This window comes from Dermacentor albipictus, chromosome 1, assembly GCF_038994185.2.
Source record: "Dermacentor albipictus isolate Rhodes 1998 colony chromosome 1, USDA_Dalb.pri_finalv2, whole genome shotgun sequence".
Taxonomy (NCBI): domain Eukaryota; kingdom Metazoa; phylum Arthropoda; class Arachnida; order Ixodida; family Ixodidae; genus Dermacentor; species Dermacentor albipictus.
In genome coordinates this window covers 199,963,651-199,977,321 of record NC_091821.1, presented here as the reverse complement: position 1 = coordinate 199,977,321, position 13,671 = coordinate 199,963,651, and the positions used below count along the sequence as shown (strand labels likewise).

Genomic DNA, 13,671 nt, shown 5'->3' with positions numbered 1-13,671 from the left:
CGAGCACAAGAACCCCTTGCGCGCGAAAAACAGAGTGGCGGCGGCGGCAGTTTCCATTTATCCCGCCAGTTGCGCCACCGGGCACAGGACCCCCATGCCGCCGCGACTACAACGCTGTATGGCTATAGGAACGACATCTGCAAACACCACTGTTACAGGGGAGTCCCCCGATCCCTCCTCTAATTCCACGCCTCCGGCGCGCGCAGATGAACACGTGAGCAAATTTCCTTATAGAGATGTCGCTATCCGAGTTGCACTTGAATTCACTAGGAACATTAGAGCATTTACAAGACGAGGCGGAAACTTGAAAAAAAGGAAGAAGGAGAAGAAAAGAAGAACAAAAGAATGAGCAACGCAAGCTAAACAATGATATGCAACTTCAACCACTCGTCGATCAGCTTTTGCAGCAGGGCATCTATATAGGCGCCCCAACTTTCATGCACCAAGATTTGAAAATATGCAAATGCCGCATAGCTGGAAAGAACCGAGGTAATGTTGTTTGCGTCGCTTGGAGATGCTCAGAGTATTTTTTGCACTACTTCTAATTAGAAAATTAGTCTTAATTAATCAATCAATTTCGCAAATATTATAATGAGATGAAAAGTGTCAATGAGAAAATTGTAGAGCAACATTAAAACCTCCGATGCAGCTTTCTGTTGCTGAATACGTCGTGCTGCATAAAAGTGTTTTTCCGAGCGTGAAAGAAGCCCGCGAATGCACGCTAAGTGCCTCGAGCGGCCAGGCACGCGGCAACATTGCGTTTATTGGCGGGCTGCTTGCACGCTCAGAGCACTTTTAAGTAGCACATATTAAGCAAGAGAAGGTTGTATCAATAGTTTTTCATGTTTCTCTACAATTCTCTCATTGACACTTTTCATGTAATTATGATATTTGAGAATTTGATTAATTAATTACGTCTAATTATGGAATTAGACGGAATGTTAAAAATAACCTGAGTATCTCCAACCTCACCTTGGTTCTGTCTAGCTACATGGCATTGACATGTGTTTAAATCTTGCTGCATGGTAGTTCGGACATCCAGTATACGAGCGGACAGAGCGAAATGTGTACGGCCTCACTGAAGATCGCCGTCAGAGGTGACAGAGGTGACAGATATACGAGTATGAATTTAAATGTAAAAGACGGTAGTTTTTAAAAATAAAAACGGTCGTCAGTGAACACCGTGGTGGCAGCAATCGCAGAAAACGAACGGTCAGGCACGGCGCTTCAGCGCTTTCTCATCGCCGCATGTTTCAATCGGCGCGTTCGGCGCACAACGCGACGGGTCACTAAGCCTAATCGGTTTGACAGGAACCATGTCGCTGCAGGCGCGAGCCGATCGAACCACAGTCCGACGGCAGCCGTCGTCGCGAGCACCGTCCGTGAATTCGTCGCTGACGCTTCGCGCGGAAACGATAAAGCAAATTGTCGAAGTGTAGTTGTTGAGCCAAGGCCCGAAAAACGATAATGGTCAAATGGCCCGAGGAAAGAAGCGGCCCGCGCCGCGGGGGAGGCACCCCTGGCGGCGCTGAAAGCACTTGGGCTAAATGAGTGGCAAACCGGAGGAAAGACGGCCGCCACCACCTCCGCGGCCGCACGCCATCAGCGCCCTTCCCCCTCACGCCCCGGCTGCGGATATCTTGGTGGTTGAAGAGGAGCCGTAACGAGGTCCAGATTAATGATGCACATAGATGGCGACAAAGGCCCCCGGCAGTGGTTGCTAATTATGGGGGGCGCCCTCGGTCGATATCGGGTCGGGGTCACGAGCTACCGAATCGGACCGAACGGATCGGGTGATTAACAACAAGCGCGGTTATGTTGTCTGGCCGCGCATTTTCCATAATAAGCGGCGCGGCTCCTCCCGGCAGCGGCGCAGGTTCGCGACACCTGCATGTTACCCAGGCGTGTAAATCGGGCGCTGCAGTGTATGTTACCGGTTCGTGTTCGATGGCATCTTCTGCTGGTCGCAGCAAGCCTCTCAGCTGTAGCCAGCAGGTGCGCTCTGTACTCTGAATCTGAGTGGGAGGAAACGTGGGTGAGCCGAACACACATGCCATATTCAGAGAAATATCACGTGATCATAATACGTGAGAACCAATAGATTCTCTGGAATAATATATATATATATATATATATATATATATATATATATATATATATATATATATATATATATATATATATATATATATATATATATATTTGAGGTTCTTGCAAGGCGCCAACACTGGCAACACCTGGTATATTGCATTAAACGTGACAAACCTGACTTTCCAGCGGGAATTAGCGCTAGTTATCGTAATTACCATGCACCGTGAACGCACACTCTCTACGCGATCACCTTTATATCGAGTGGTATTATAATTCAAGGAAGTACACGAATCACGGCAGTGCATTACAGCGAAGTCGCTGTCGCGAAACTATACCGTTATGAGCCACTGCCCGCGGCTCCGGCATATTGCTTAACCACTTCTGCAGCCTTGCGACCACGGGGCCTGTACAGTTAGTAATAAATCGATGTCTGTGCTCCTATTACCGCAGGTACGCACAGCGATAAAACACGATACGGTTCGCGAACATCCACAATAGCTTGCCGAAAATGGAAAGTAGAATAGACCGTACGATGCCTTCCAGCGAAAGCGAAGTTCCTCGCAAACTCACACAACCTCAGTCTCATTTAGCCGCTGCAAATAAGCTGCATCACCCCTGTATTATGGCTCATATCTGCCGCCGCGCTGAGCGGCTCGACAGGCTCAGCCACAGAACACCCACGCCAAGCAACATGAGAAAGCACTCGCGTGGCCTTTCACTTTCGGCCGCCCTGGCGTTGAGGAGAAGTGGAGAGCTCTCCGGAGAGCGCTGGTAGAGAACCAGCGGAACATGATTCGGGGGTTCGGTAACGACCATTCAAAGATGTCCACAAGTGCCGTTTTGCTGCCTTATGATTGAGCCTCATCACGTCCCGTATTCCCAAAAAGTCTTGCAATAAATCTATTCTTCAGCTAAAACTGTTCGTAAGAAAATATTCAAGCCAATCGCGATCTAACAGATATTATTAGCGAAAGGGGCCGGCCAACAGCGAAGACCACTTATGAAGAAAAAACTTTGTAAATTAGGCCCCCGTTGCGGAAGTGCTAGGCAATATGGTCCAGTGGCGTAGCCAGGGCTTGGTACACTGGGCACACAAAATAGGACGCGTGGCTCGGCTGCGGCAGTTGCGCGGTTCGATCCCCACCGCCGGACACCCACATGCCTATAATGCTGGTACAAGCAGCCCCCCGGACAGGCGTCTGGCTCTCCAGGGATGCGTTGCTTGGGAGAGGTTCGTTTAGAGCGCTGTGCTTGCTGTGCAAGAACCAAGACAAACAAAACAGCAAGACTCTTCAATAAGGAGTGTGGCGGTCCCATGCCACCAACTTCCCAATAGATGGGTGTCCTTCCGGGCGTCTCGAGCTTTCGTACTTCAAGAGCAGCTCGCCTGGAGCACGCTTGTATTCATTTTACCGGTAGACACCCGGCGACAGCTCATACCCTGTGAGCAATGGCTCAAACTCCTGGGAGCAATGGCTCATACCCCCGTAAGCAAGCAAAAAATGCAATGACTCATAGTCCCGTAAGGCTCATGGCTACTCACTTTGCATGAATTAGCGGCGTGGACAATACCCCTGTTGTCGTTGTCGGTGATTTCAATGTGGATGTGTCGGTACCGAAAAGGGAGCGGTTTACGCGTTCCGTGTTGCAGACATATCCCTTGCGATGCCACACCAATCCGGCCCAACCGACCACCCAGCGGCGTACATACATCGATTTGACATCATCGAAGAATATGATTGCAGTTGCGATTGAAATAATGACCATCAATCAAGACAATAAATGAGTGCGCCTACCTTTCGTCACGTTGACCACCCATCAGGACAATAAATGAGTTCGTACCTTTGTTCAAAATTATGTGTCACCTCCACGTCGTGTGCTCAACAACTTCGCTGGTCAACCACCTTCACAGAGTGGAATGACTCATTTTTTCTAAAGTAGTTCTTTGAGAAATTTTCGTCAAATGCATTGAACCATCCATGAACATTGCCTCAATTTGGTGGCCGCTGTTAACTGATTTAGTGAAGTCACGCATTGTTTCAACAATTTGAGCACAAAATTTTATTAAGTCACATCCTATAGTTTTACGCGCTCAAAACTAGGATTTGATTATGGTGGTGGTAGGCTTTGGGTTCATTTTAACCACCTGAGGTTTTTAACGAGCGCCCAACGCACGGCATATGAGTGTTTTAGCATTCTTTCCCCATTGGAATACGGCTTTCGCGGCTGGGATCGAACCCTCAACCTCGTGCTCAGCCGCGCAACGCCACAGCCACTGAGCTACAGGGGCGGGTCAAATTGAGCACAGGTTGAAGGCCACATATGTTCGTTTTCTTCTTCTTTTGTGCGTGGGTGTAGGTTGCTGAAATGACGAAGAATGCGCGTGTGCTCATAATTCTGACGGGTGCGCCAATAACGTTCTCTCTCTCTCTCTTTCTTTTTTCCTGTGCAGGTACGGCGGCCTTGATTTCAACGGCGCACGCAGAAAAAACGTGACTAGAGATTCGACATCCACGTTGAAGGCTTGGCTCAACGAACACAGAAAGAACCCTTACCCCACAAAAGGAGAAAAAATAATGCTCGCGATCATTACGAAGATGACTCTAACTCAGGTACGTAAAGAAAAAAAAAACTGCACGCAGCCTCTTCATCTCGACAAACATGTTTTCAAGGATATATTCTCTCGCGCGCAAACGAGATTAAGGGTAATTACAGCGTAGCGTAGGTGATTCCGCTACTGTGTGCAAGATATGTAGCTATGGGCTAACGCTGTTTTCGCGAGTTTCAAATCCTCTTCAAGTAACGGTGTGGAACCTTTTTTTTTTTTTTACGTCTATTTCCTTGCTCGTTCAAAGTAATCGTCTATGCGTATGCTAAAAGCCTGTTTTCTTTGCTTCCTATCTCAGACCATGCAGTAAGCGTTATATCCCTCTTCTCGCGCATTTTCTTAAATTTGTTACGGCAAACAACTGCACTATGTGTGGTAGCGAGTTTCTTAATAGCTGTAAGGGTCCGCATTGATGATTGTCGCAAACTGAGTGAGTTCATCTTCGGCGCATGCATCCTGTCTCCCTCCTTCACCTCTCGCAATAGGCACCTTTTGGAAGATTAAGTATCCACCTGATCTCACACCATCATATCACTCATATATACTATAATTTAACGTTGTGGAAAAGTCTTTTAAAGCGTATAATTAAATGAAAAAAGTTTAAATAAATAAAAGAAATGAATGGCCTTCAGAAATACTGTGCAATCCGTGAATATATACAGAACCATAGGCGGTTACAAATGCTCATGGATCGCAGCTGTCGCTTAAGGAAATTCAGTTTTCGCCCGGCTCGAATGCGCACACCAGATTCGAAAACGGTTAGAATGTATACTTGCACTTGCACATGCAAATCAAATTAAGTCAACTTTATTTTCCAGTGCACAAACGGGATGGCGATTTTTGGGCAGTAAACTACATAAGCCGCTTGGCACATCCCAAAAGTTCACATAAAAAGCAGAACTGTGTATGCACAGTCACATTGGTACAGATAAGAATTTAAAGAACGCAGCAATTGCTGTAAATGCGACTGCAGCCGAAAAAATGTGAAGACAAATTTAGCATTGTTCTGTACCAAAGAGACCGTAACACCATAAAAAGAAGTATGAAGAGTTGGAACATAGAATAATTATACCGAACAGTAGAAGTAGGCTCTGTATTTTATATAGCTTGACAAAAGCTGAAAAGAATACAATTGATAAGTATAATCAGAGAAAAAGAGAAAGGGGGGGAGTAGGAAAGGCACGGAGGTTATCCGGAAGAGATTCCGGTTTGTTACCCTGCACCGGGGAAAGGCTAAGAGGAAATGAAAGACGGAAAGAATAGGGGGAGAGGGGGGGCGGAGCGATAAAGCAAATGCACAAAAAAATAAATAAATAGATGAGGTGGACAACATCCGTGAAAACTATTGACTTTCTAATAGGCCGCTCGAACGCAAAAACTTCAAGAGCGCCTTGACCGACTTGTAGTGTGACGACTGTATAGGCCGGCGTTTCAGGACTGTCTGCTCCAAAAGCGGCTGGTCGTGAAGTGCTGTCGCGAGTGACTGCCTGTGTGAGCTGCATCGAGGGCAACGGCAAAGAACGTGTTCGATAGTTTCCCCACTGCCATAGTGGTCAAACGCAGCACTATCTTCCCTTTTGGTGCGGAAAGTAAAGGATTTGGTAAAAGTGACGCCTAGCCACAGTCGGCAAAGTACTTTTGTCTCAGGTCGGGATAGTCGAGGTGGAGGACAAAGTCGAAGACAGGGGACCAGTCGATGTAGACGTGTGTGGTATATGTGTGTGGTACAGCTAGGTATATTCCACAACAATTGTGTGGCATCATTCGCAGCCACTCGAAGTTTCGCTGTTGCATCTGTTCTCGACAGGGTTATTGGTTCCTGCACACCATCTTCAGGAGCAGATCGAGCAGCTTCATCGGCATGTACGTTGCCTGTTACGCCACAGTGGCTAGGGAGCCACTGAAGTGTGACGTCGTGTCCTTGCTCGACGAGGTGATGAAGGAGCTTTCGGATTTCTAGAACTAGTCAGCAACCCGAGAACTAGTCCAGGGTTACCATGGCGTCCATCAACAGTTGAAATCACTGCTATTGCGCATGACTACTTAGCCATGATTCACATGGTTATAGAAGCGCTCAGAGCACACGTCGGGCACCTTGCTCGCGCCCCTCTCCACTATCTCTCCTCACTGCCAGAAGACGGACCACGCGCCTCTTTTTGTCAGACGATACTGCCTTATCGTGTATACCTTCCATCAGATTACACAACTGCAGCGAGAGTTCTGTTTCCCCCACGGCGCTTGGCTGAGCCGCAAGTTCGACTGACAGTACCAGAAATTCGAACGAAGGCACAACTCTCATCACCAGCTCTCAAGCAACTTTCGCTGCTCTTGCTGTACGAAAAAAAAAAATTAAATAATTAAAATGAAATTGTCTATTAGCATAGTTTCTACAAGGCATAAGAAGAAGGGCGGAAATCATCACAAATGAACGAAGTATGACCGCAGCTGCTTTAGACATGCACTGATCCAAATGAACTCTGGTTCGCCGTCCTTTTCTTAATGAGTTTATTGGCGCAAGGGCATCTCTGGCCAAATAGCGCCATGTCAATTATTTTAATTGGACATGGCAGCAAAAGAAAGGATGCTACACATATGCTTATTTAAAATGACAATGGCTCTACAAGGGTGTAAATGTAAAATATTGGTGTATAAAACCATGCTAAAACGATGTTTTTACATGTTTGTTCACCTGTAAGGATGGGAGTGGTGACTAGGATGATAAATGATATGGCTAAGAAAGTTCACTTCTTCAAAGTGTTTTAAAACAGTTTCAATGAGAAATATTGCTTCCGCCCATAAATATAGGGCAGGGTGAGAAGGTACATGATGTGTAAAAATGCGTTCTTTCTGTTCCATGAAGCATACCTTAAATCAGACTTTTCAAGGCTCGCGTGATCCGTGAAGTTCCGCTTCCGGCAATACCTCGGCGTTTTTGTTAGGCATCGCAAATGCTGCAGGCTGCCATCTTCCACCGCGAATATCCAGGACATGCCTGCATTTTCATTTATTCGCTCGTGCTCTGACAGTGTGCTCGCGTATCACGACACTCTCCAATTACTGCCCATATATTTTTTTCTAATGATTATATAATTTTCAGCAATAAGAGGTAAACAAACCTTAACTCTTTATAATTTATTTTGCATATAACCACGGCCGTCGTTATCAAGGACATGATTTCGCGACTCAGTCGCGAAACATGACGCCGAGTGAGTAAATTGAAGTCTACACAGTTTTGAAAACGAAGCAAAAATATCTCGAAACACATTCGCAAAAATTCGCGTCGACTAAGCGGCAGTGTTATTGAACACAAATTTCACATTTTACATTTTGCTCAAAATTCTAGTCATTCCGCGTTGCATACATCAGGCATATGGTGTTGCATAGGATATATATATATATCCTATGCAACACCCCTCCCTTTGACGTTTCACAGTCGTCAAGTATGATTCACACTTTTTTCTTGCACATAAATCCCAATACCACCTTCCAAAGCAAGATGTGTTTATTTTGGCTAGCATGATTAGACTATTCCTGTTGAGCGCCCTTTCAGACAACCGGATATAATTCGGAAAACACCACGTCAATATATCACATCAGTGTAAGAGCAAACATATTTTGTAATAAGAAGAGAAAAGAAGTGAAAATGCAATAGAACATGTCTTTAAGGTAGTCGTGGCGCGTAGAACAATTTGTTGCGTCTGTGTGCGTTCCCTTCTTTGTCCTCGCCTGCTTAACGTTCCAGCCTCCAAACACCTATTCGGTCGAGTACGCACCACCAAATGCAAACTTCTCAATCTTCTTGTCTTAGCGTTAAATACGTGTTACGAGCTTACAGAACAAGATATATTGAAAACGGCGATCTAAGTATGCTTGGCAAAGGTAGTCGCCTGTATTTGTTACGCGGTAGCACTAATTCGTATCGCTAGACGTGTCTAGCCCGCCAACTGTGCCCGCTACTCAGGGCAGGAGCAACAAAGGAAGAATCGGGTTGCGCCGAGCCGACCAACGTGCAAGGGCCGACCTGAGTCACAGTGCAAGAAATCAAGTTTATTTGTATTGCGCAGGTCAGCACTGCAGCACAAGACTACAAGCTTTGTTTGATTTGTCCACTAATTTTGCCCACCCTTCTGTCAATGAAAGATGCAGGCAAATCTATAGGGTCTGATATTCAACCGTACAATTTCTGTTTTCACAATTTCTTCGTGCTTGCACGTTGAGTACGTTCAGCTTTCGTCTTGCCGGACTATTTATAGCTGCTGATCCATTGCTTATTTACCTATATAACGCCACATTGTAGTAAAATACCGCATTTTGTGGCATGCTCTCCAAAGCACTGCATGCATTGACGCTATCGCAGCGACCACTTAACTTCTTGAGAATGGCATAAACCGCCTTTCGTGACATATGCTTACAACGCTGGTCGCCAATAAAAGTGAATAATCTGTGGCCAACGGATCGTGCGACGAACCGCGCAGGGTGCGCTGGACTTAGGCAAGCGCTGTATATTACAGTGTGATCACAGCACACCGAAGGCCAAATGCTCCAGTCCATCGTCAAAAGAGATCTGACGAACCATTTTGATTTCGTCCACTACCAGGGAAAAGTCTTGACAATAAACCCAAGCCGTACACGCAAGTGTACACACTGATGGAGCAGAAAGCACCAGCTGCAATCCAAACTCGGAAGACTCCACTCGATATCTCAGGGAATAGTGTTCTGGAATATTTCGTACATGCTGTACTACTACAAACTTGCAGACTCACGAAATTTCAAAAACTCGAGCAGGGCATGTCGACCGACCGCGTCAAGCAGCCTTCACATATATCGAGCGCGTGCACGGCGCGGGAACTCTGCGCAGATTCCGCTAGCTGACGTCGCACATGAGAGAGCGCCACTCAAACTTCTCAGGGTAATAGTGAAGCAGGCTGAAAGAGATTAAAAGGACACAGAAACCAAGCAAAACAAGCCAAACAGGACAGCGCTGGTTCTGTTGGGCTTGCTTTCTGGGTTGTTCTCGATGCTTTGGTGCCTGCTTGGTTCGAGACGAACCAACTCGCTCATGTCAAGTTATTGCTAATCCAGTTTCTCTCACCTGACAGTAGCCTTTTATTTTCCAGCACTCCGCCAGATACTGTCGTTTACTTTGTTAATGATTGGCTAGTCGAAAGCATTTCCCGTGGGTGGCTCATTTTGCTTGCATCTCGCTTTTGTTTGAGCTCAGTGCTTAATGCCTACAGTGGTGGGCTTGGTGTTCGGCCGTGATACACGCCGTTTCGCCTTGGATAACTCACGCGCTAAAAAAGGGACTGAGGAGAACCCACCTAGCTTTTTCGGAAGCCATGGGAGAAGCTTTTGAGAGCGAAATTGGGTCGGAAAATCAGGAAGGTTAACCGGAAAACTTCTGGTTCGCTACGCTGCACTGGGGGAAGGGTAAGGGGAAATGAAAGACTGGAAGAATATTGGTAATACAAAGCAAATTCGTTAAAAAAAATTGATGAAAGGAGCTTTTGACAAACGTATTGCGCTATTTGACCGCAGGTGTCCACGTGGTTTGCAAACGCGCGACGCCGGCTCAAGAAGGAGAATAAGATGACTTGGGAGCCGCGCAACAAAGCCGACGCCGATGACTCGGGCGCCGAGGACAAGAAGGACGATGAGGACACCCTTGACGAGCGCACAGCCAGCGTCCAAGACCCCATGCGTCGCAGCGATTCGACCAGGTCCTACTGCAGCTTGTCGGCACTGCAGCGTTCCCGGGGTGAGTTTTGCCGTTCAATGTTCTCTGTTTATATACCCCTTCTCGTCTCATGCGTCCACCAAGTTTCAGGGACCTGATGTTCACATTCTGTTTAAGAAATATAGTCCAACCTGTGCCTGCCGAATTCGAATACGTCGAATTTTTTTCCATGGCACATAAACCTATGAAATAACCCTCTATGTCCAAAGAAGACAAACCAATCGGCTATATTGAACAAATTACCCAAGCTTTCGTGGTATACATCGAATACAAGGCACTGCCAAACTGGTAGTTCGTTTTTGTAGAAAAAATACGCTCCCACAGACGTTAAATTAAATGCCCAGAGTGTCTTTGTTAGTGGTATCGTAGCAACCGAAACGTGCTAATGAAAAGTGATTCGTGTTTGTCAACTTCGTTAGTGATCGTTAAGGAGCAAGACTCAGCAGCACAAGTGGCTATCGAGGGGTGTGTCACAGAGGACGCAATGAACGAAAGTGAGAGTAACAGGGGACGATTTCAGGAAGCGTTGCCTTCGTAAAGGCTGTTTGCCATTATTCGACCGTATTATGTATGTCCAGCATAAGGATTGCCAGGCATTTGCACTTACGAATAATTCTAGCGTAAGAGCTTCTTTGCAAGTAACCCGTCGTGGTTGCTCAGTGGCTATGGTGTTGGGCTGCTGAGCACGAGGTCGCGGGATCGAATCCCGGCCACGGCGGCTGCTTTTCGATGGGGGCGAAATACGAAAACACCCGTGTGCTTAGATTTAGGCGCACGTTAGAGAACCCCAGGTGGTCGAAATTTCCGGAGTCCTCTGTGGTTCTGGCAGAAAGTGGTTTTGGCACGTAAAACCCCATAATTTAATTTTATTCTTTGCAATTAATGTTTTAGTTACTTTGATCTCTCAGTGTTCAGAGTGGCGTTCTTGCTGAGTAAACGATTTTGCAAACTCTTCCTGGAGCCGTATTTTGTAACGATCCATTAAATTGTCCGATATTTCTTCTTATTAACTGTTAGTTTTTGACTCGCACGGAGCAGCTACCTGGCTATCGCCAGGATCGGCAACTCGATGGCACGAGTGATGCGAAAATAACAGAGTCGGAGGAAAATAATCTTTACCAAGTACGATCGCATGTTTGGGTCGTTTATTCCCAAATACATCAAACCCGCTGGTGGTTCGATCGCAGCGTCATCTATCATGTTGGTTTCATAGGGCATTATTTCATTAACATTGAGGGCTCACCCCACTCTTAACAGAATTTTCCTAGCTAAAAATTACAGAAAAGCTGTAGCGCTCAGTTCGATTGCCGATAGAACACGGCGCTAGCAGACAGTGCCACGGGAACATTCCTGCCCATCTCATTCGCCGCAGCGCCGCCCATTCGGGTCGCGCTGTCAGCTGTCTCCTCGCCGCCACCTCATTAGCTCACAAAGCCCGTAAACCTTCGGTGCTTGCCACACGGCGTTACACGCAGGCATATAGGCGAGGCGGCGCGCGGCGTTTCTTCTCTTGTGCATCTGCGCCCTTGCTTCGTTCGTGATTAGAAATGATTCGCGACCGAAGCCACGCCGAAGGCAATACCACACAATCCTGCTTTTCCTCTTAATCTGCGCCAACACCTCTCACGTGTAGGACGCACTTGCGCGTTCGTACAGGCGCCAGTGCAGGGCTGCGCGGGCATTCGGAGGAGGGGCGGAGAGCGACCCTTATCGGGCCGTGCGCCCGTGAAATTATTCAACCTACGCCGGAGAGGAGGCCAGCGCGGCAGGCAGTGGCCACCGCTGAGGGATCATCCCTCCCGTGAAAAGGCGCCTTTATCACGCAGTGACCCGCACGCATTTGCGCGGGGATGGCAGTAGCACCGGGGGAGCCCTGGCGAGTGAGTCGCTCGGGCCAGAGCTATCTGTGCCCGTGTGCGAGGCATTTAATCGGCAACGCATTTCGAGTACCCTCTGTGCGCTTGCATTCCAAGGCGGCGGAAGCGTGCATGGTCGCACCGTAGACCGATTGTGCGGGAGCAGTGGCGCTGGCCCTAATCAGCCCATGTTGCAGTTTGTAGCGCGCCCGTCGTTGGCCGGAGCGTGGCCGTCACGATACCCGCCAAGTTGCATCACGGGTAGGTTTGCGGGCGGCTGCGCCGGACGCGGAGCGCTGCTGGGTCCAATAAGATATCCCACAGTCGCCCAGACACTGATTGCGGCTGAAGGAAGCCTGAGAAACGTTCGGACCGGCCACGGAGCTGCCAAACCGGTTCCGATTGTCCGTGCGAAATTATGCATATGCGAGCAACACGCTGCGCAGGCCGATAGACACGCTTTTGTGTGTTTGGCGCGGCAGATTCATCCCCGAGTTTTCTTTCTCCCGGCTCCATACCAGCACGCACCAAATCCGCGGCCACGCCGTTATCGCGATCCTCGAGGCGACAGTAGCCACGGCTGTGTCAGCGAATCACGAGCTGTGGGGGAAATGAAGAGAGGGGGGCGAAGCAAGCCTTGCGACCCGATATCAGCAGTTACCTCCGCTACCGAAATGGACGCCCTGGGCGTGGCTGTCAAATTCATTAGCCAAAAAGACAGCCAGGAAGCGAAATGGCCTAAATAAAACAAGCAACTCGCCCTCAGACGGACACGCAATCCTTTCGGTACTAAAACACGCGAGGCTGCCGCAGTGGACATGGCAAGAGCCGAGCAGCAGCAAAAAGAGAAAGGAAACAAAAAAGCGAGGTAGCCGATCGTGTGCAGGGGCCACAATGATGGAGGGCCATGGACCGTACGTCTGCGCGGGCCATACACCACGTGCACCCGCCGAGGGATGAAAGGGAGGGAAGAACATCCGATCCGAGATGAGCGTCGCTTAGCTATTTTGACTTCTGCGGTCTTTCTCACCGAGCCCCGTCACTTGGGCCTTTGGGCTGCCGGGATTTGTCACCCGGAATGTTGTACGTCTTCGTGTACACGGAACAAGCAAATAAGGGAACAAAAGCGCTCGATGCTTGGTGGCGCCGTTCCCGGGGTTGCTTGGAATTTCCAGACGAATGCTCATCACATCAGGAGCTCCGTTCTTCCTGTGAAAATAATTTCAAAAAATGCTAAAAATCCTTTCGTTTACATTTTCTCTAGGATAGTCCTTTTCATTAATCTTTAAATGGTACAAGCAAATAGGCAAGTAATTTCTGCGGCAATCCGCAAGGTACAGTATGTTTCATGAAAGGGAGGGTCAACTGCAAGCGCGAGG

The 13,671-nt window shown here is 47.9% G+C and overlaps 1 protein-coding gene across 1 annotated transcript in view; it reads left to right on the top strand.

Moving 5' to 3' along the window:
• Positions 1 to 13,671, top strand: part of LOC135903139 (iroquois-class homeodomain protein IRX-6-like) — a 211,886-nt gene that overhangs the window by 187,653 nt on the left and 10,562 nt on the right. Inside the window, exons 4-5 of the mRNA XM_065433537.2 lie at positions 4,544 to 4,703; positions 10,238 to 10,457. Of these exons, the coding sequence (XP_065289609.1) occupies positions 4,544 to 4,703; positions 10,238 to 10,457 (380 nt within the window). The remainder of the gene's footprint in view (positions 1 to 4,543; positions 4,704 to 10,237; positions 10,458 to 13,671) is intronic.